Source organism: Oncorhynchus gorbuscha, linkage group LG17, assembly GCF_021184085.1.
Source record: "Oncorhynchus gorbuscha isolate QuinsamMale2020 ecotype Even-year linkage group LG17, OgorEven_v1.0, whole genome shotgun sequence".
NCBI lineage: Eukaryota > Metazoa > Chordata > Actinopteri > Salmoniformes > Salmonidae > Oncorhynchus > Oncorhynchus gorbuscha.
The window spans coordinates 27,080,983-27,103,464 of record NC_060189.1 but is presented as its reverse complement, the minus strand read 5'-3'; the positions used below and the strand labels follow the sequence as shown (position 1 = coordinate 27,103,464).

Sequence of the window (22,482 nt, the reverse complement as noted above, 5' to 3'; positions counted from 1 at the left end):
ATGCATGTATGTATGTATGTATGTATGTATGTATGTATGTATGTATGTATGTATGTATGTATGTATGTATGTATGTATGTATTTATGTATGTATGTATGTATGTATGTATGTATGTATGTATGTATGTATGTATGTATGTATGTATGTATGTATGTATGTATGTATGTATGTATGTATGTATGTATGTATGTATGTATGTGTATGTGTGTGTGTATGTATGTACGCATGTCTGTCATAATCTCTCTCTCCCCTCTCTCCTACCAGCGAATTGCGTTTGGAGAACCCCCCGGCCTGCAGGCCCATCTCTGCCAACTTGTTGGCCAGCTCCACACTGTTGACCCCACAGCTGGGTGCTACGTTGCCCTTACAGCGGATGTGCACGTTCATCTTACAGCCTGCAGAGGACAGACACACAATACACAGGAAGTACAGGTTAATAAGCCATGCAGATTTCTACCTGTCCATAAACATCAGAGAGAAAGAGAGAGTATGAGAAATGAAAGAATCTTACTCTTGCAGTGTAGACCCTGTCTGACAAGGCCCCACAGTAGAGAACCACAGTGGTCACAGAAGGTGGGAGCCTTAAAGTTGTGTATGTTGAACTTGTGAGGGACGTTGATACTGAAGCCATGGTTGGTGGTCTGTGAATGAGATTTCATCAGTATGTCACCCCATTGACCTAGGCTTGCTCAAGCAAACCATCATATGGCATCATAATTCATCAGTAATTATGCTACTTCTCAAAACAAATGTTTTTCTTCACATACCAGTATATTAATAAGTCAAGTGTCAATCTGTTTAGTTCCTATTTTTCTTCAGTGGTATGGTTTGTTCATATGTGTAGTAGACCGGGACATGAAACTTGAATGTTCAGCATACATTGAACCTCAGTTTGAGACAAGTTCCCTAAAATGTCTTTAGTGTACTTGCAGAATATGTGTGATAATATTCAGTAGCTTGATGTTGTTGGCCCACACCTTTCTGCCTCACTGAACAGATCAACAAACAGCATCCTGGGCAGGGTCCCTGATCAACACACAGCTGCTGAATACATGTATGTTCATCATACGTCTAAGGTCTATCAGCTGTAACACAATGCACCTGTAGATCAGCCTATTTTGACTCTGGAATCCCCTGACATTTTTCACAGTGTATTTCAGGTAAAAAGACAACATTTTGTCTTTGCATTGTCTGAACACATTCCATTGATGAGGGGGTGTTTTTTTTGGAGAATGCATGCAGGTGTGGGTGTCATAGTGATGACATGACAGAGCTGTTACAGCATTACTGTAGTGGATTAGGGATATGGTGATGAAGGTAAAATGGCTGGTCTCTGTATGTTGTCTCACCGGCTCCTTGACAGACTTCTTCATACGTGGACACACCGTGACAACCAACTGATGACATCGCTTGTGAACCACACACGTGCATACTGGGAAACAGACAGACAGAATGAAAACATGGAAACTAAACAGCAAACAATCAAACCATGTCTGTCGCTGATCCTTTCATTTAGAGAAAGAAACTCTGACAAAGGCATCTTCCTGCTGAAACGTTGGTGATTCTAATCAATTGTTTGAGAGAAAGAGCACGATGCCAAACGAGCACGATGCCAAACGATGCCAGACTTTAAACAGAGTGTTTGTGAGATGGAGGCCAGGCACCGTAAGTTGAGATGGAGATTGGGTTCAGCAACTCTATAATAAAAGAGGTGTGAGAGCTCAGTCTCTGTGGAGTAGCACTTACTTCCTGTCTGAGTGGGCGGGTGGTCACAGAATGGTGTGAAGGAGAAAAGAGAGACAGAAAGCAGAAAGAAAGACCCAACAGAGAAGACTGTGTCAATTACCTTGGCATTGGTAGCCCTGCTTCCCAAACACACCCCTGTAACCAAAGACCTGACAATCAGAAATCATGCAAGGCATAATGTTTACATAATAAATAGGTTGTAATGGGCTGTTTCTTTCATACACAATTGACAATACAGTCACAGTTGGTGTACCACGTTAGATTAACTCTCTGAGGTAAGGGCAGTGGAGTGTGTGTGTGTGTGTGTGTGTGCGCCCTTACCAGATGAACTCTTTGCAGTGGAAGCAGAAGGTGGGCTGCCGTAGGAAGGTGGACATGAACTTGTGTCCGTTGACCTGATGGATCTTGCGCTTCACGGCCCCTTGCCTCTTCCTGTTGAACTGCTTGAACACCTTGGCCTTCCCGGTGGCGTCATCTGAGAACACAATGGGATGGAGGTCAGACAGACATGTTGAAATGAGTACACAACAAGCATATCACGGATGGTACGCGTTTGTGTATGTCTGGAGTCGTTTTTAAACGGACATTTTATTTGTGAGGTGCTGAAACCACAAGTATACAACAAAAACGTGCGTGATGTGGAGTCCCAACACCTTAGAGAGAGAGAGAGAGAGAGATGGTGGTGTATTACAGCGAGTACGGCATTCAACTGTCAGATATTGACTGCTTTTGGTTGATTTGCTCGCCACAGCAAAATAAAACGAGTTATTTCTCTTTATTGAACTAGGATATAAGACAACATGTCACTTGGCGCACCCCTAAGTGACACCATCCAGTCAGCCACTATCGTGGACCATCATTAAAGCTGAGCAGACGTAATGCGAGGGGAGTTTCCAAAGGGATAATACAGATCAGTGAGTTATGGGCAGGTCTTGGTAGTTCCTGTATGAAGTCCCAGTTTGCCAACACTACTCATGGTCAAAAGCAGCCCTCCTACAGTGCTGAACCTTAACCCCTGCATTTCCTTCCACATCACAATAACCCCCATAACAGTGTTGTGGCAACGCTAAACACACAGCAGAATAGAACAACACAGAAGAGTTAGGGTATGAGACGGAACATACAGTAATGCTGGGCAATCACAAACAAACAAACACAGCAGGGAAATACAAACACACACAGCAGCTAAACACAAACACACACAGCAGCTAAACACAAACACACTATGTTTGTTACATTTACATTACATTTAAGTCATTTAGCAGACGCTCTTATCCAGAGCGACTTACAAATTCACTGGGAAAACATACACATTCTACATGCTTATTGGAGCAAAGTAGAATTTTGACAAGTTTGAAAACCAGTCAGTGACAGCAGATAAAAAGGGAACTTGAGGGTGAGAGTTTGCTAAACACCACAGTAATTCAATGGATGGACCTTCTCTAAAGCATTCACGACCTATCCCAACCGCACACGTATCAGGGATCTTTAAAACAGATGTTTATGAGTTATATGATGAAAGTGAGAGAAATGTGAAGAGCTCAGTGCAGTTATGATTTATACAGTGTATCAGTCAGATGCAGTTTTGATAAGGTCTTGATGATTTTCAGTGGTGAATTAACTATAACAGTGTACTGTACAAACTGCTAGAGGGGTTGTTCCTACTCGAAAAGCACAAGAAAGAGGACTGACACCTACCACTTCAGATTGTTCTGAAATCAATTATGGTGTTAGAAACAGATACGATTAGCATTCCTGCAACATAATTTTGTTGAAATATAATTTTATCTTTGAGAAATTAAGCTCATTAATTGCATCCAAATTGGCCATTATAATTGATAGGATTCATATAATATTCTATAAATAAAGGACCTAACACCCGATTTGGACCAAACATTTTTTCCCTAACAAGGAGAAGGACCCGAGGAATCCAAAACAATGGTCAAAGGCCAGCGACGGACTCTCCCCACCCCTCACCAATGCCATTCCAACAACCAGTATACAGCATCAATTTTCTATGTCGTATGGAGCTGCGGCTCAGAGTATTGTTTCTTCATACTATGTAATATATTCTCAGTGAATTTGGTGAATTTTCTTTCCAATCGTTTCGTTCTGAACAGAAACATCCTTTTTTTCCCGTTCCGTTCCACTGTTCCGACCAGCAAAATAAAGTCCTGAACCAGTTCAAACCACAAAAAAAGGAACAATTTAGAACATTTAGCTCAACATTAAATTGCTTCAATGGATAGAGAAGCTTCCTATGGAGCGGGCAAACTATGTACAGTTGAAGTCGGAAGTTGACATACACTTAGGTTGGAGTCATTAAAACTCGTTTTTCTACCACTCCACAAATTTCTTGTTAACAAACTATAGTTTGGCAAGTCAGTTAGGACATCTACTTTGTACATGACAAGTTATTTTTCCAACAATTGCTTACAGACAGACAGATTATTTCACTTATAATTCACTGTATCACAATACAAGTGGGTCAGACGTTTACATACACTAAGTTGACTGTGCCATTAAACAGCTTGGAAAAACCCAGAAAATTATGCCATGGCTTTAGAAGCTTCTGATAGGCTCATTTGAGTCAATTGGAGGTGTACCTGTGGATGTATTTCAAGGCCTACCTTCAAACCCAGTGCCTCTATGCTTGACATCATGGCAAAATCAAAAGAAATCAGCCAAGACCTCAGAAAAAAGTCTGGTTCATCCTTGGGAGCAACTTACAAACGCCTGAAGGTACCACGTTAATCTGTACAAACAATAGTATGCATGTATGTCATACCGCTCAGGAAGGAGACGTGTTCTGTCTCCTAGAAATGAACCTATTTTTGTGCGAAAAGTGCAAATCAATCCCAGAACAACAGCAAAGGACCTTGTGAAGATGCTGGAGGAAACAGGTTACAAAAGTATCAACATCCACAGTAAAACGAGTCCTATATCAATATAACCTGAAAGGCTGCTCAGCAAGGAAGAAGCCACGGCTCCAAAACCGCCATAAACAAAGCTAGACTACGGTTTGCAACTGCACATGGAGACAAAGATTGTAGTTTTTGGAGAAATGTCCTCTGGTCTGGGAAAAAAAGGACGTTATTAACCTGTTCCCATGCTTTTAATATAACGGCCCTGTTCCGGAACAGTATAGATCACTTTCGTTCTTAGTTTTCGTTCTGTTCCTCCAAAAAAAAGGAAAAATCTGATTTTCGGTTCCCTGAATCCAACCCCTGCCAATAAGCAGTCTATTGACAAGGTATGACAGCAACCCATGCTTTGGTTTTGTTGGCCACTGTTTCAAATGCTAACTTTGGGCTTTTTCCACCTTTTGTTGTGTTACAAAGTGGGATTAAATGCATTTAATTTGTTTTAAATTGCCAAAAATCTACACAAAATTCTGAAACAGTGGAAGATTTTTTATATTTTAATAAATAAATAAGACAGTAATATATCTTGATTAGATAAGTATTCCACCCCCTAAATCAATACGTTTGAATCACCTTTGGCAGTGATTACAGCTGTGAGTCTTTCTGGGTACTGTAAGTCTCTAAGAGCTTTCCACATCTGGATTGTGCAACATTTTCCTATTATTATTTTCAAAATTATTCAAGCTCTATCAAATTGGTTGTTGATCATTGCTAGACAACCATTTTCAGGTCTTGTCATCGATTTTTAAGCAGATTTAAGTCAAAACTGTAACTCAGCCACTCACAACACCAACTGTCAGAGCAGCTCACAGATTACTGCACCTGTACATAGCCCACCTATAATTTAGCCCAAACAACTACCTCTTTCCCAACTGTATTTAGTTTATTTATTTATTTTGCTCCTTTGCACCCCATTATTTTTATTTCTACATTGCACATTCTTCCATTGCAAAACTACCATTTCAGTGTTTTACTTGCTATATTGTATTTACTTTGCCACTATGGCCTTTTTGCCTTTACCTCCCTTCTCACCTCATTTGCTCACATTGTATATAGACTTGTTTATACTGTATTATTGACTGTATGTTTGTTTTACTCCATATGTAACTCTGTGTCGTTGTATCTGTCGAACTGCTTTGCTTTATCTTGGCCAGGTCGCAATTGTAAATGAGAACTTGTTCTCAACTTGCCTACCTGGTTAAATAAAGGTGAAATAAATAAATAAACAACCATTCACTGTCTTCTTGGTAAGCAGTTTAGATTTGGCCTTATGATTTAGGTTATTGTCCTGCTGAAAGGTGAATTCATCTCCCAGTGTCTGGTGAAAAGTACACTGAACCAGGTTTTCCTCTAGGATTTTGCCTGTACTTGTCTCCATTCCACTTATTTTTTTGTCCTGAAAAACTCCTCAGTCCTTAATGATTACAAGTATACCCATAGTTTTCTCCTATCACATTTACTAAACTCTGTAACTGTTTTAAAGGCACCATTGGCCTCATGGTGAAATCCCTGAGCGGTTTCCTTCCTCTCTGGGAACTGAGTTATCTTTGTGGTGACTGGGTGTATTGATACACCATCCAAAGTGTAATTAATAAATTCACCATGCTCAAAGGGATATTCAATGTCTGCTTTTTTATGTACCTATCTACCAATATGTGCCCTTCTTTGTGAGGCATTGGAAAACCTCCCTAGTATTTTAATCTGTGTTTGAAATTCACTGCACGATTGAGGGACCTTACAGAAAATTGTTTATGTAGGGTACAGAGATGAAGTCATAAAAAAAAATCCCCTTTAAAACGAATCACCTAATAGTAGGAACAGCACCATCTAGTGGTCAAAACCTGGTAATATCAGGATGTAGGATGGGACATAAAGCTAACAACTTCAATAACCAATTTCTCTGAGCAGAAAAAAAACATCAACAATTTCACAGAGAATGCATAAGATAAGATGAAGAAACAATACTCCGAGCAGCAGCCCAATACTACTTGTCAAGCACAGAGAACTGATACTGTATACTCATTGTTGGGTTGGGATAGCCGTGGGATGGGGGGGTGCGTGGGTGGTTTTTGACAATTTATTTAGATTACTCGTGTCTACTACTGTTAGAAAAAATGTTTGGTCCAAATCGGATATTAGGTACTATATTTATTGAATATTATATGAATCCTACAAATGGCAACAACAAAAAATTATCAGAGGTCAAATTATATTTCAACAAAATAATATTGTAGGAATGCTAATCTTTAAATTATCAGAGGTCAAATTATATTTCAACAAAATAATATTGTAGGAATGCTAATTGTTTCTAACTACAGAAACGTTTTCGGAAAAGTCTGAGATGTCTTGCTGAAATTAAATGGAACGACCCGGAGGGGAGTATGTCTGTCAGACAGAGAACAGAGGATAAAATATGAATGATTAAAGTAACAATGTTCTATCGGAAAGGAAACAAAGAAGTCGATAAGATTCCCATCAGTCAAAGCGCCTGCAGTATGACTTACAGTAAGTCAGTCACACGACACGCATGCATGAACGCACACACAAACAGGTTTCTGTGATGCTGAATATCTGTGTCTGACAGCCTGTAAGTAATCAGCTGCATCAGGGGCTGTGTTAAAGCAGACAGACAATTAACTTTAGAGGGGGGAGGGACTTACTGTACATTATGTCGAACAGAACAAAGTGTTCCTGAATATTTAAGGACTTGAAAGAATGTGTGCCATCTTAGTGTAAGAGAAATAAAAAGATACAAACAGAGAGGGAGGGAGATGGCAATACTATCTATGGATGAAATAGATAAATGGTTGGTGTGATATACACAATGAAAAATCCTTACCATCAATGAAGGAGCCATTGAGTGTTATGAGGATGAACACCTTGCCCTCTGGCTCCAGGTCCACCTACACACAAACACAGGAGACTAGACATTAGACAAGACTAATCAATGAGTAAAAGCTAACCATGTGACTCCCAACCAACCAGGTAACTCGCAAACAAACATATGTAATGCAATATGACCTATATTTATTGTAGGGGAGATAGGGGTAAGTTGGGGTAAGTTGAGCCAAAGGGGTAAGTTGAGACACTTTTTTTCTAGGAAACCATACACAAATATTTAGGAAGAGACCATCATTTCACGGAGGAAAAAAACACATGGGAAAAGTCAGCTTTTCACCAAGTCAAATTCATTTATTGTGTTAGAGGTTTCATGATGCTGGTATCTAAATCAAAGTAGATCATTTTAAGATTGTGTTATACATCAGTCTGGGTCTCAAAGCTTCAATATGAGGTCCTAAACCTAGCATGAAAGTGCATCCTTGAAGTTGTGTGGGTTAAATGTTTGCCTTGGGGTAAGTTGAGCTAATGGCAAGTTGAGCAAATAGATTTGTTTTTGTTTCTCAGGCGTAATGCAAGGCATTATCGCTGGGATATGAGATAACAATAAAAGTGTACAAAGAAAGTACAAAGTGTTTGTTACATTAGGTGTTAATAAGCCTAGTGACTGTGTTAAATTGTGTTTGGGAAATAAAGATAGACATGGTTTTAAAAAGGCAGTGGAACTATTTCTTCAGTAGAGGAATTTGTAGGCGACTTAACTTACCCTGTTCGGCGCTCAATTGTGCCAAGATACCTCTCTTTTTGGACAAGCTTGTTGTCAAAACTGTACTGTTTACATTAATTGTGATTATTTCCAGGGATACACAACATCCTGAAATACAGTATGTGTAAATATCTTTGTCAGAAATAATATTATATTTCCCTTGACGGAGTGACTCAATGTAAAACATGGCTCAATTTACCCCACTCTCCCCAATGCAAGGTGTAGGGGGAGCGTGTTATAGGTATGTAAATGTGTGTAGACATGATGTTAGATCCTTGTTTAACATACCGGTATGTAGCGTGTAGGTGCGTGTGTTGTGAATGGTTGAGTGTGTATGTAATGTGGGGAGAATGTGAGCAATGTGGAAGAGAGACTAGAGAGCCGGTCCAGCTTGTTTAGCTAGCTTCAGTAAATGACACCCTGCTTCACTCAAAATAACATCTATCTCACACAGACATAGGCATTAGCATAAAGAAGACATACAGCCAGAGACAGACAATAGACATAAGACACAGTCAGAAACCTGAAAAGAGCTCCACTGCTGCAGAGGCCATGCACTAACCACTTCATTGAAACTGGGGTTACTTACAGCAAACTACAGACACTGTTCTAGTCAGACAGACCCCCCCAATGGAAAATCTTGACAACCCACGACAAAAGTGACATGACTGGGCTGATACTGCAAGATCATCTCCATCCTGATTCAGTCATCTCTACCAGCCTGTCTCTCCATTCAATATTATTGGTCAGTTATATCATTCTCTATTGCTATGAGGAGGGCATATCTCTAACATAACACATTCTACTGCTAAGGGTCAAACATGAGGACATGTAAAACCCCAGACTAAGTACACCATCAGATTTACATTTACATTTACATTTAAGTCATTTAGCAGAGCGACTTATGTAAGATCATGATAATTCCACCTCTCTCCTTAACATGGCATCACCCTCCATGCATGTTTCCTTTGTGTACAGCTGAGCACACACACCCTCATAAACTATTAGCCTACTGTCACCCATTACTGTCCTGTTCTCTTTCTCTGTGAACGCTGGACCTGTGTCTTCAGGGAATCAACCGAGGCAAACAGAACTCCAGAGTCAGATGAAGACAGAGGAGTTCAGACTAAATCAGGCTTTGATGCTGACACGACCATAGTAAATTTAAAAAGCAGGAACTTTGTCTGACAGAGTACCACACGGCAGTAAGGGGAAGTCATTTTTTTTCCGGGGGAGGAGCGATAGTTCCTGACAAACATTTACAGTTAAACTGAGTCCATTCCATCCACTTCTGCTTAAGAGCAGAGACAAGACTGTCAAGATGAACCTGAAGGATGGTTCAACACAGAACACTAATGAAGTCATCACAGGTGTAAAATTGTGGGTCTTAGTGGAATCTTCCCTCCAGTGTTAAGGCTGTGAGTGGGGTGTGAGAGGAGTGGGTGGATGGCACATACTGTAAGGCTGAGCCGCAGGCCCATGAGACAACAGATATGACTGCATGCTTCTATTTTGAGCTGCTCTCTCGAGGTTAAAGCCTCATACTGCTACTTGTTTAGATAAAGAAACCTATCCACCCATGTGTATGCGTGTGTGTGAGCCCTTAGATCAAAGACACTGAATTTTTGTGTTTAATATGCAACATTGTACTGACTAGAGAGGAACACCGATGAGAAAGTGCTGTCCTTGGCTCTGAACCAAGAGAAGCTATAAAACAAGGGAGATGAGATGAGAAAAGACTTGGGAGCCTTTGAGCATAAAGCAGACGGTGGGAAACCTTCAACAACAGTGGTGTGGGCGTGTGGAGGCCTGTGCCCTACTCTACACGTCATAGGTATAGGGCCCCAAGCACTTCATCTGAGATTTAACGAAGCAAAACAAGTCTCAGTTCAGATCTTGAGCTGGAAGAAACGCACACCTGTTTAGGTTTTGGCTAGTGGAGTAGAACACTTGAAAAAGAAAAGAAGAGCTACACGCTCTAGGAGCTCAGATGCAATCATTTACTAACCAACATTTCGACAGCCAAGCTTTCTTCATCAGCGTATAATGACAAACACCGCGGGTCACGTCGCTATATCGGCAGTGAACACGTCACCCTGGTCTCACAGTTCAGATCTATCAGATGAGTATTTTCAAGGCTGCATCTCGTAAAAGAGTGAAGCCAGGCTATGCACACATTTCTGTCAAACCTCACAGACACACCCACTGTACTTGACTCTGGCCTTCAATGGTTGGTTCCTGGTGGAAGCTTTACAAAAAAATCTAGCTCAGATTCTACTTTTCAAGAGGAGTGAGCTGTCTGTTAACAGCTTTTGGGCACCATGACACAGATGAGTTTTTGAGTATGGCAGACCACTGTATTGCATGACCATGCGAGATAAGAAGAAGGCCAGATAGCCACTGGAGGGCGTTGAGTCTCAAGGCGCACATACGTTACCAGATCGACCTGTCCCAGACATGTACAAGTTCAGGTTACACACCAATCACATTTTTGTTTACTCCTCTAGGACCTGAAAGTAAACCAGATGAGCGAAACTGTTGCAGAGGGAAATTCTCTCTCCAGTGACAGACAAATTCCAAACCAGTAGTAGCCTACTATGGTATACAGAGGGTGTAACCTCGAAAGCAACACACATCAACAAAAGACAAACGTGGAGAGTAATACCAGCTCTTGATACCATCACATTAACATCTGTATATGACATGCCCTAAGATAGGGTATTATCACACTTCAGCTTGTTTGTACATGCAAGTCACAGGAATTAGATTAGTTGTGGTTTCCAGCATACCTTACAATGCAATAGTTCACATACTGCTACCGGGAGGCATAGTTAGCATGACAGAGGCACGTGTGGTTATTATTGTTATCTATCAACAATGACAAGCCACCGGGGTCTGACAACTTGGATGCAAAATTACTGAGGATAATAACGGACAATATTGCAACTCCTATTTGCCATATCTTTAATTTAAGGCCTACTAGAAAGTGTGTGCCCTCAGGCCTGGAGGGAAGCAAAGGTCATACCTTAGAATAGTAAAGCCCCCTTTACTGGCTCTAACAGCTGACCAATCAGCCTGTTTCCAACCCTTAGTAAAGTTTTTGAAAAAAATTGTGTTTGACCAGATACAATGCTATTTTACTGTAAACAAATTTACAACAGACTTTCAGCATGCTTATAGGGAAGGACATTCAACAAGTACAGAACTTACACAAATGACTGATGAATGGCTGAAAGAAATTGATGATTGATGAAATTGATGAACATATTGTGGGGACTGTTTGTTGGACTTCAATGCGGCTTTTGACATTATCGATCATAGTCTGCTGCTGGAAAAACGTGCGTGTTATGGCTTTACACCCCCTGCTATATTGTGGATGAAGAGTTACCTGTCTAACAGAACACAGAGGGTGATCTTTAATGGAAACCTCGCCAACATAATCCATTTAGAATCAGGATTTCCCCAGGGCAGCTGTCTAGGCCCCTTAATTTTTTCAATCTTTACTAACCACATGCCACTGGCTTTGAGACAGTGTCTATGTATGCAGATGACTCAACACTTTACACGTCAGCTACTACAGCGACTGAAATGACTGCAACACGTAAGAGCTGCAATTAGTTTCAGAATGGGTGGCAAGGAATAAGTTAGTCCTAAATATTTCAAAAACTAAAAGCATTGTATTTAGGACAAATCATCCACGAAACACTGTACTTCAACTAAAATCTTGTAATGAATCATGTGGAAATTTAGCAAGTTAAGGTGACTTAACTGCTTGGAGTAATCCTGAATTGTAAATTGTCATGGTCAAAACATATTGATACAACAGTAGCTAAGATGGGGAGAAGTCTGTCCATAATAAAGCGCTGCTCTGCCTTCTTAACAACACTATCAACAAAGCAGGCACGACAGGCCCTAGTTGTGTCACACCTGGACTACTGTTCAGTCGTGTCGTCATGTGCAATTGGCTCGGAACAGGGCAGCACGGATGACCCTTAAATGTAGACGGGGAGCTAACAACGATATGCATGTCAATCTCTTGACTTCATCACTAGTTGTTTTTGTAAGAAGCGTTGACAGGCTGAATGCACTGAGGTGTCTGTTTAAACTACTAGCACACAGCTTGGACAGCCATGCATACCCCACAAGACATGCCACCAGAGGTCTCTTCACAATCCCCAAGTCAAGAACAGACTATGGGAGGTGCACTTTACAACATACAGCCATGACTGCATGGAACTCTATTCCACATCAGGTAACTCATGCAAGCAGTAGAATCAGATGTAAAAACAGACAAAAACATCTTATGGAACAGCGGGGACTGAAGAGACACACACACACAGGTACAGACACACACATACTCACACACACGCTAGAACACACACTCTACACAAACGTACATTGTAATATTGTTCTATGGTGGTATTATACATGTTGTATTGTAGATAAGTAGTGGTGTAATAACGTTATATGTCGTCCTGTTTTATCTTTTGTTTTATGTGTAATGTAAGTGACTTGTAAGTGCCTTGGCAACAGATGATGGGGATCCCTAATAAATACAAATACCTCTTGATGATGTCACCTTTGACTCTCTAACGGGCTTAAGTTAAATACACAGAGGTATCCACCAAGATGCCACCTATAATGAGCTGCTGAAGATTCTTATGGGAAATGGAGACTATGGGATCTGCATGCCTTGGATATCACTTGCCCTGTACAGAAAGGACTGGAAAAGGAATGGCAAAATGAGTGTAAACGATGCAGGTCGACAGGAAGAATCTTGTGTTCCATGGCTCCTGGCATCAGTTTATCAACATACAGTACATTATGGAATGTGTATGGGGTTTTTCTATTAACTAGGGTACCAGTGAGGATTTCCTACACTGAACAACTTGTTACAACTGTTGATAAATCACTGATAATAATCTGCCAACCTTTTTCATGTAATTACATTAAGATATAAGGGGGATCATAGCCATGGTCAATAAAATTCACAAGTTTTTTAACCCTTTTATCGTGGTTGGTGTCTTGAAATATCGTGTTTTGTGACATAAAACAGGACCTTTTCTGTCCTTGCATTTACGGCATGTAAATTGTTACATCATATTAAGCATTAATCAGTTAAATAAGACATTCAACTTGAACCCCTAAGAATCCTGGATCTCCCTTTCAGACAGATCTTAGAAATGCAGTGCAACTATGTTACATTTACATTTATTATTGGGTGCAAAGAGTTTACAGGCACACAAATCAAAAATAATGTAGGCTATACATTTCAAAATCGAATGCTTCTAACCAAAAGAGTCACCTTACCTTAATACTTAAAACCTAAACTGATACTGTCATTGACGTGGTTCTTCAATAATTATGCAAAATACTTGTTGGATGAACATTTGGTGTGCAGCTGATTAGTTAAGCCATGATATTTGCACTTTCACTGCTATGCGGATGACACACAGCTGTACATTTCAATGAAACATGGTGAAGCACCAAAATTGCCCTCGCTAGAAGCATGTGTTTCAGACATAAGGAAGTGGATGGCTGCAAACTTTCTACTATTAAACTCGGACAAAACAGAGATGCTTGTTCTAGGTCCCAAGAAACAAAGAGATCTTCTGTTGAATCTGACAATTAATCTTAATGGTTGTACAGTCGTCTCAAATAAAACTGTGAAGGACCTCGGCGTTACTCTGGACCCTGATCTCTCTTTTGAAGAACATATCAAGACCATTTCGAGGACAGCTTTTTTCCATCTACGTAACATTGCAAAAATCAGAAACTTTCTGTCCAAAAATGATGCAGAAAAATTAATCCATGCTTTTGTCACTTCTAGGTTAGACTACTGCAATGCTCTATTTTCCGGCTACCCGGATAAAGCACTAAATAAACTTCAGTTAGTGCTAAATACGGCTGCTAGAATCCTGACTAGAACCAAAAAATTTGATCATATTACTCCAGTGCTAGCCTCTCTACACTGGCTTCCTGTCAAAGCAAGGGCTGATTTCAAGGTTTTACTGCTAACCTACAAAGCATTACATGGGCTTGCTCCTACCTACCTCTCTGATTTGGTCCTGCCGTACATACCTACACGTACGCTACGGTCACAAGACGCAGGCCTCCTAATTGTCCCTAGAATTTCTAAGCAAACAGCTGGAGGCAGGGCTTTCTCCTATAGAGCTCCATTTTTATGGAACGGTCTGCCTACCCATGTCAGAGACGCAAACTCGGTCTCAACCTTTAAGTCTTTACTGAAGACTCATCTCTTCAGTGGGTCATATGATTGAGTGTAGTCTGGCCCAGGAGTGGGAAGGTGAACGGAAAGGCTCTGGAGCAACGAACCGCCCTAGCTGTCTCTGCCTGGCCGGTTCCCCTTTTTCCACTGGGATTCTCTGCCTCTAACCCTGTTACCGTGGCTGAGTCACTGGCTTGCTGGGGCTCTCTCGTGCCGTCCCTGGGGGGGGATGCGTCACCTGGGGGGTTGATTCACTGTTGTGGTCGGCCTGTCTGGGTTCCCCCCCCCTTGGGTTGTACCGTGTCGGAGATCTTTGTGGGCTATACTCGGCCTTGTCTCAGGATGGTAAGTTGGTGGTTGAAGATTTCCCTCTAGTGGTGTGGGGGCTGTGCTTTGGCAAAGTGGGTGGGGTTATATCCTTCCTGTTTGGCCCTGTCCGGGGTGTCCTCGGATGGGGCCACAGTGTCTCCTGACCCCTCCTGTCTCAGCCTCCAGTATTTATGCTGCAGTAGTTTATGTGTCGGGGGCTAGGGTCAGTTTGTTTATCTGGAGTACTTCTCCTGTCCTATTCGGTGTCCTGTGTAAATCTAAGTGTGCGTTCTCTAATTCTCTCCTTCTCTCTTTCTTTCTCTCTCTCGGAGGACCTGAGCCCTAGAACCATGCCCCAGGACTACCTGACATGATGACTCCTTGCTGTCCCCAGTCCACCTGGCCATGCTGCTGCTCCAGTTTCAACTGGCCTGGGCCCTAGGACCATGTCCCAGGACTACCTGACATGAGGACTCCTTGCTGTCCCCAGTCCACCTGGCCATGCTCCTGCTCCAGTTTCAACTGTTCTGCCTTACTATTATTCAACCATGCTGGTCATTTATGAACATTTGAACATCTTGGCCACGTTCTGTTATAATCTCCACCCGGCACAGCCAGAAGAGGACTGGCCACCCCACATATGCTCTCTCTAATTCTCTCTTTCTTTCTCTCTCTCGGAGGACCTGAGCCCTAGGACCGTGCCCCAGGACTACCTGACATGATGGCTCCTTGCTGTCCCCAGTCCACCTGACTGTGCTGCTGCTCCAGTTTCAACTGTTCTGCCTTATTATTATTTGACCATGCTGGTCATTTATGAACATTTGAACATCTTGGTCATGTTCTGTTATAATCTCTACCCGGCACAGCCAGAAGAGGACTGGCCACCCCACATAGCCCGGTTCCTCTCTAGGTTTCTTCCTAGGTTTTGGCCTTTCTAGGGAGTTTTTCCTAGCCACCGTGCTTTTACACCTGCATTGTTTGCTGTTTGGGGTTTTAGGCTGGGTTTCTGTACAGCACTTTGAGATATCAGCTGATGTACGAAGGGCTATATAAATAAATTTGATTTGATTTGATTTGATTTGCACACATCATCATCTGATCCAGGAAGGAATTTTCCAATTGAGAGTCAAGTGATGAACAGCTGTTGTGATTGTGCATGCGATGAAACAACAGCCCAAGTGCTGGGAAAAAAGGTGTTTCTGAGGAATGTCCAGAATATGCTGTGGAAGACAGTTGTGCCTTATTCCACATTGGATCTAATATCCTTAGCAACTGACATTGATCCTCTGTTGTTGTCTGCTTGATTAACAGTAGTGTCTTCTTAGATTTAAAAGAAAAAGCATCAGGTTATACTTATGAGTTTATGTTTTTCAGTCAGCTTCATATGTTTTTGTGCCTCGGATTGGACACCAAGTCTACTGCTTGCATCCAACGCTATTCCTATTCATTATTCTGGATATAATGACAACAAATGACATAGTCTAGTGGGCTTCTTCACAACATGATCTGGTAATGAAATAACATGACAAATACATTTTGGTTTCCATGTTACACTTGCAATATGCAAGGACCTTGAAGTAGCCTAAGCTACTGTACTTTAACTTGAATTTGGAGCTCAGAAATTCAAGTAGGCTACTGGAATAGGCCTACCTTGAAAATCAGACATTTCCTCAATATGGTGCTTGAAAAGTTATTGTAATTACTGGTCGCTTATATTAATCTGTGAATTCTTTTTTTTACCGTTTATATGTGAGAAATGAGGCCACTCATTTGTTTCCCACCGGTTCATTTGAAGGGTGTTGCGCTACTCCGCTGTGGTAAAACCACGTGTGGTTATTATGACGACATCTAATGTTGGCTTCAAGTTGGCATTCCATACAAATAGGGGAACTGTTTTTTTGGGGGAAATGGTATTGGGGCACTTTCTCATTATAAAAACAGCGATGGTGAGGTTAAGGCTACCACTATCCATGGCCTGCGTCAGCCACATAGGCTACAGTCAGGCAATTTCCACATTATTCTCACATATTTTAGAATGTAATAATAATTTGAGTATCAATACATTGACAAATATTCATTTTCACAGTCTGCTGCCTCAGTTTGTATGATGGCAATTTGCATATACTCCAGAATGTTATGAAGAGTGATCAGATGAATTGCAATTAATTGCAAAGTCCCTCTTTGCCATGCAAATTAACTGAATCCCCCCAAAATGTCCACTGCATTTCAGCCCTTCCACAAAAGGAACAGCTAACATCATGTCAGTGATTCTCTCATTAACACAGGTGTGAGTGTTGACGAGGACAAGGCTGGAGATCACTCTGTCATGCTGATTGAGTTCGAATAACAGACTGGAAGCTTCAAAAGGAGAGTGGTGCTTGGAATCATTGTTCTTCCTCTGTCAACCATGGTTACCTGTACTTAAACACATGCCATCATCATTGCATTGCACAAAATGGGCTTCAAAGGCAAGGATATTGCTGCCAGTAGGATTGCACCTAAATCAACCATTTATCGGCTCATCAAGAACTTCAAGGAGATCGGTTCAATTGTTGTGAAGAAGGCTTCAGGGTGCCCAAGAAAGTCCAGCAAGCACCAGGACCGTCTCCTAAAGTTGATTCAGCTGCGGGATCGGGGCACCACCAGTACAGAGCTTGCTCAGGAATGGCAGCAGGCAGGTGTGATTGCATCTGAACGCACAGTGAGGCGAAGACTTTGAGGATGGCCTGGTGTCAAGAAGGGCAGCAAAGAAGCCACTTCTCTCGAGGAAAAACATCAGAGACGGACTGATATTCTGCAAAAGGTACAGGGATTGGACTGCTGAGGACTGGGGTAATGTCATTTTCTCTGATGAATCCCCTTTCCGATTGTTTGGGGCATTTGGAAAAAAGCATGTCCGGGGAAGACAAGGTGAGCGCTACCATCAGTCCTGTGTCATGCCAACAGTAAAGCATCCTGAGACCATTTATGTGTGGGGTTGCTTCTCAGCCAAGGGAGTGGGCTCACTCACAATTTTGCCTAAGAACGCAGCCATGAATAAAGAATGATAGCAACACATCCTCCGAGAGCAACTTCTCCCAACCATCCAGGAGCAGTTTTGTGACGAACAATGCCTTTTTCAGCATGATGGAGCACCTTGCCATAAGGCAAAAGTGATTAACTACAGTGCCTTGCAAAAGTATTCGGCCCCCTTGAACTTTGCGACTTTTTGCCTCATTTCAGGCTTCAAACATAAAGATATAAAACTGTATTTTTGTGAAGAATCAACAACAAGTGGGACACAATCATGAAGTGGAACGACATTTATTGGATATTTCAAACTTTTTTAACAAATCAAAAACTGAAACATTGGGCGTGCAAAATTATTCAGCCCCTTTAAGTTAATACTTTGTAGCGCCACCTTTTGCTGCGATTACAGCTGTAAGTCGCTTGGGGTATGTCTCTATCAGTTTTGCACATCGAGAGACTGACATTCTTTCCCATTCCTCCTTGCAAAACAGCTCGAGCTCAGTGAGGTTGGATGGAGAGCATTTGTGAACGGCAGTTTTCAGTTCTTTCCACAGATTCTTGATTGGATTCAGGTCTGGACTTTGACTTGGCCATTCTCACACCTGGATATGTTTATTTTTGAACCATTCCATTGTAGATTTTGCTTTATGTTTTGGATCATTGTCTTGTTGGAAGACAAATCTCCGTCCCAGTCTCAGGTCTTTTGCAGACTCCATCAGGGTTTCTTCCAGAATGGTCCTGTATTTGGCTCCATCCATCTTCCCATCAATTTTAACCATCTTCCCTGTCCCTGCTGAAGAAAAGCAGGCCCAAACCATGATGCTGCCACCACCATGTTTGACAGTGGGGATGGTCATTCAGGGTGATGAGCTGTGTTGCTTTTACGCCAAACATAACGTTTTGCATTGTTGCCAAAAAGTTCAATTTTGGTTTCATCTGACCAGAGCACCTTCTTCCACATGTTTGGTGTGTCTCCCAGGTTGCTTGTGGCAAACTTTAAACAACCCTTTTTATGGATATCTTTAAGAAATGGCTTTCTTCTTGCCACTCTTCCATAAATATACGACCGATTGTTGTCCTATGGACAGTCTCCCACCTCAGCTGTAGATCTCTGCCGTTCATCCAGAGTGATCATGGGCCTCTTGGCTGCATCTCTGATCTGTCTTCTCCTTGTATGAGCTGAAAGTTTAGAGGGACGGCCAGGTCTTGGTAGATTTGCAGTGGTCTGATACTCCTTCCATTTCAATATTATCACTTGCACAGTGCTCCTTGGGATGTTTAAAGCTTGGGAAATCTTTTTGTATCCAAATCCGGCTTTAAACTTCTTCACAACAGTATCTCGGACCTGCCTGGTGTGTTCCTTGTTCTTCATGATGCTCTCTGCGCTTTTAACGGACCTCTGAGACTATCACAGTGCAGGTGCATTTATACGGAGACTTGATTACACACAGGTGGATTGTATTTATCATCATTAGTCATTTAGGTCAACATTGGATCATTCAGAGATCCTCACTGAACTTCTGGAGAGAGATTGCTGCACTGAAAGTAAAGGGGCTGAATAATTTTGCACGCCCAATTTTTCAGTTTTTGATTTGTTAAAAAAGTTTGAAATATCCAATAAATGTCGTTCCACTTCATGATTGTGTCCCACTTGTTGTTGATTCTTCACAAAAAATACAGTTTTATATCTTTATGTTTGAAGCCTGAAATGTGGCAAAAGGTCGCAAAGTTCAAGGGGGCCGAATACTTTCGCAAGGCACTGTAAGTGGCTCAGGGAACAAAACATAGATATTTTGGGTCCATGGCCAGGAAACTCCCCAGACCTTAATCCCATTGAGAACTTGTGGTCAATTCACAAGAGGCGGGTGGACAAACAAAACCCCACAAATTCTGACAAACTCCAAGCATTGATTATGCATGAATGGGCAGCCATTAGTCAGGATGTGGCCCAGAAGTTAATTAACAGCATGCCAGGGCGGATTGCAGAGGTCTTAAAAAAGAAGGGTCAACGCTGCAAATATTCACTCTTTGCATCAACTTCATGTAATTGTCAATAAAAGCATTTGACACTTATGAAATGCTTGTAATTATACTTCAGTATTCCATAGTAACATCTGACAAAAATATCTAAAGATACCGAAAGCAGCAAATTTTGTGGAAATTAGCATTTATGTCATTCTCAAAACTTTTGGCCACGACTGTAGCACTAGGCCTATCTTGTTGTATAAGTGGAGTTACGGGCCAATTTGTACATATATTCATTTTTATTCCTCTAAGCACACATGTGGAACTGCATGAAAATCATTTTTATTTCAAACCATTTAGAAATGTTGTGACATGGGATCAATTATTTACAGGAATAGCTGTATATGCAAAATCCCCAAAAGTTCCAAGGGAACTACTAAAGAGTTTAAAAAAAGCAAGATCAGTGTATTTCGACTCCCTTTAATGACTGTGTGTCTTACAGTCTGACTATATTAATTAAGCTTTTATCCCGAATTGCCAAGAGGATAAAAGTGTGTCAGTCAGCCAAGCATGTCAACCACATCCCTATCCATCCATCCTCACAGTGCCAACTGCCCAGGACTTAACTACTCACCCATCCTTCAAATGTCTCTTCTGTGTTCAAGGTTTTCATCAGGTCCTCAAATTGAAAGGTGCAGTTAGCAACAAAATCGTCATTCCCTATGGGCGCATCGTGAAATACAGCCAACTCTATATGCTTGCCGTCGTTGACATTGAGGCAGAACTCTTCGTTGTAAGTTGGCATGTTGGTTTTTTGCTTTGTATGCGTCTGTCCAATTTTGTACTCGTCCACCTTTATCACAATGTAAGGGTCCAAAGTGGGAGCTGTTTTGTTGAACATTGTAGAATGGCGAAGGGAAAAAGTAGTAGGTTTGAGGTCCAACGCCTCACCAATTCTAATCTTTAGATACCCGTTGAACTTCATGATATTGTTCCTCTAAAGAAAGAAAAAACGTCTACAAACTCAAAGTAAAAACAATATACTTAACTAAAATTGAAAATACGATATGGATTTAACATGCATGCAAAGCATTCTTATTTGCTGATATAATTTCTAAAGAATATACATCAATATCGTTGACTGAATTGGAGTCCAATGTTGCGTCCTAATGCGATTCGAACGCGTTGCTCTTGTCATTTGCCATCTTCAGGTGATGCGTTCTCACAGTGCTCTTGACCCTTGGTCCTGAGCACTTTCCTGGTCAAATGTGTGTCCTTGCCTTCCGAAAATCCCCAGCTGAAGTGAACTAAAACAGAAAGCTCCGCACGTCCTGAAGAACGACCTTCTTCAAAGAAGCTCTTCAAAGAAGTTCCGTAAAAAGGAAGTAGCCTACCAGAAGTAGCAACAATGATTTCCCTGTAAAGTTTCTTCTTTCTCAACGTGTTTACATTTTGTTCTGACAAATGTGATTGCTACCTGCATGCAACTGTAAAAGGTCTTGCCAATATGTGTTAGAGATTGTAGTCTCCACGGTTACTGTCAAGGATTAATATAATACTGTTAGAAAGTACATTACGACTATAACTACCATGGTGCACCGCTGTCCCTAGAGTTGCCTCAAAGCATGCAGGTATCAAAATGACTCACCTGTCCTCAGCAGATACGGTGCCTTCAGAAAGTATTCATACCCATTGACTTATTCCACATTTTGTTGTTACATCCTGAATTCAACATTTATTAAATATATTATTTTTTCTCTCCCATTCATCTAGACACAATACCCCATAATAGGAAGTGAAAACATGTTTTTAGAAATGTTTGCAAATGTATTAAATTAGATATACAATTTACATAACTATTCACACCCCTGAGTCATGTTCGAATCATCGTTGGCAGCGAGTCTTTCTGGGTAACGTTAAATCCAAACATAACGCTTTGTATTCATGACATGAAGTTAATTTATTAGATTTTTTTTTCAGTTTTGCGTTAGTGCCGTATTGCAAACAGGATGTTTGTTTTGCAATATTTTTATTTTGTACAGGCTTCCTTCTTTTCACTCTGTCATTTAGGTTAGTATTGTGGAGTAACGACGTTGTTGATCCATTTTCAGTTTTCTCTTATCACAGCCATTCAACTCTGTAGCTATTTTAAAGTCGCAATTGGCCTCATGGTGAAACGGATATTCAATTATCTGTTTATTTTTATTTTTACCCATCAACCAAAAACCTCCCTTGTCTTTGTGGTTGAATCTGTGTTTGAAATTCACTGCTTGACTGAGGGACCTTACAGAAATGTTATGTTTGGCGAACAGAGATGAGGTAGTCTTTCAAAACTCATGTTAAACACTCATTGCATACATTAGCTTTTAATTTAATTAATTTGTAATAATTTCGAAAAACATAATTCCACTTTGACATTATTGGGTATTGTCTGTAGGCCAGTGACACAAAATATCAATTTAATTCATTTTAAATTCAGGCTGTAACAATAAAATGTGGAATACTTTCTGAAGGCACTGTAAATAAATAGTCAAATAGCACCCTCTTGTGATGAACAGAGAGTGTGAATAACTCGAGCTACACATTCTTAATTAAACTTCACACTTAGCTTACAGGCTCCATTCTGAGTATTTAGCTATCTAGTCTCAGTAGTTCATCCCTGAGGTCTTTTGTACAGTTCTTGTGTGAGACAAAT

At 41.1% G+C, this 22,482-nt stretch overlaps 1 protein-coding gene across 2 annotated transcripts in view; it reads right to left on the bottom strand.

The window, feature by feature from the left end:
- LOC124001728 (protein kinase C eta type-like) overlaps positions 1-21,483 on the bottom strand; it is a 43,152-nt gene extending 21,669 nt beyond the window's left edge. Inside the window, exons 1-7 of one of the 2 annotated variants that reach the window (XM_046308743.1) lie at positions 21,436-21,483; positions 7,511-7,574; positions 2,069-2,222; positions 1,848-1,882; positions 1,351-1,433; positions 513-642; positions 263-396 (exon numbers count right to left, since the gene is read on the bottom strand). In XM_046308743.1, the coding sequence (XP_046164699.1) occupies positions 263-396; positions 513-642; positions 1,351-1,433; positions 1,848-1,882; positions 2,069-2,124 (438 nt within the window). In that variant the 5' untranslated portion in view covers positions 2,125-2,222; positions 7,511-7,574; positions 21,436-21,483. Of the gene's footprint in view, positions 1-262; positions 397-512; positions 643-1,350; positions 1,434-1,847; positions 1,883-2,068; positions 2,223-7,510; positions 7,575-20,421; positions 21,372-21,435 lie in introns of those variants that run through there. The other variant, XM_046308742.1, reaches the window with a different exon arrangement.
- Positions 21,484-22,482: the final 999 nt, after the last annotated feature.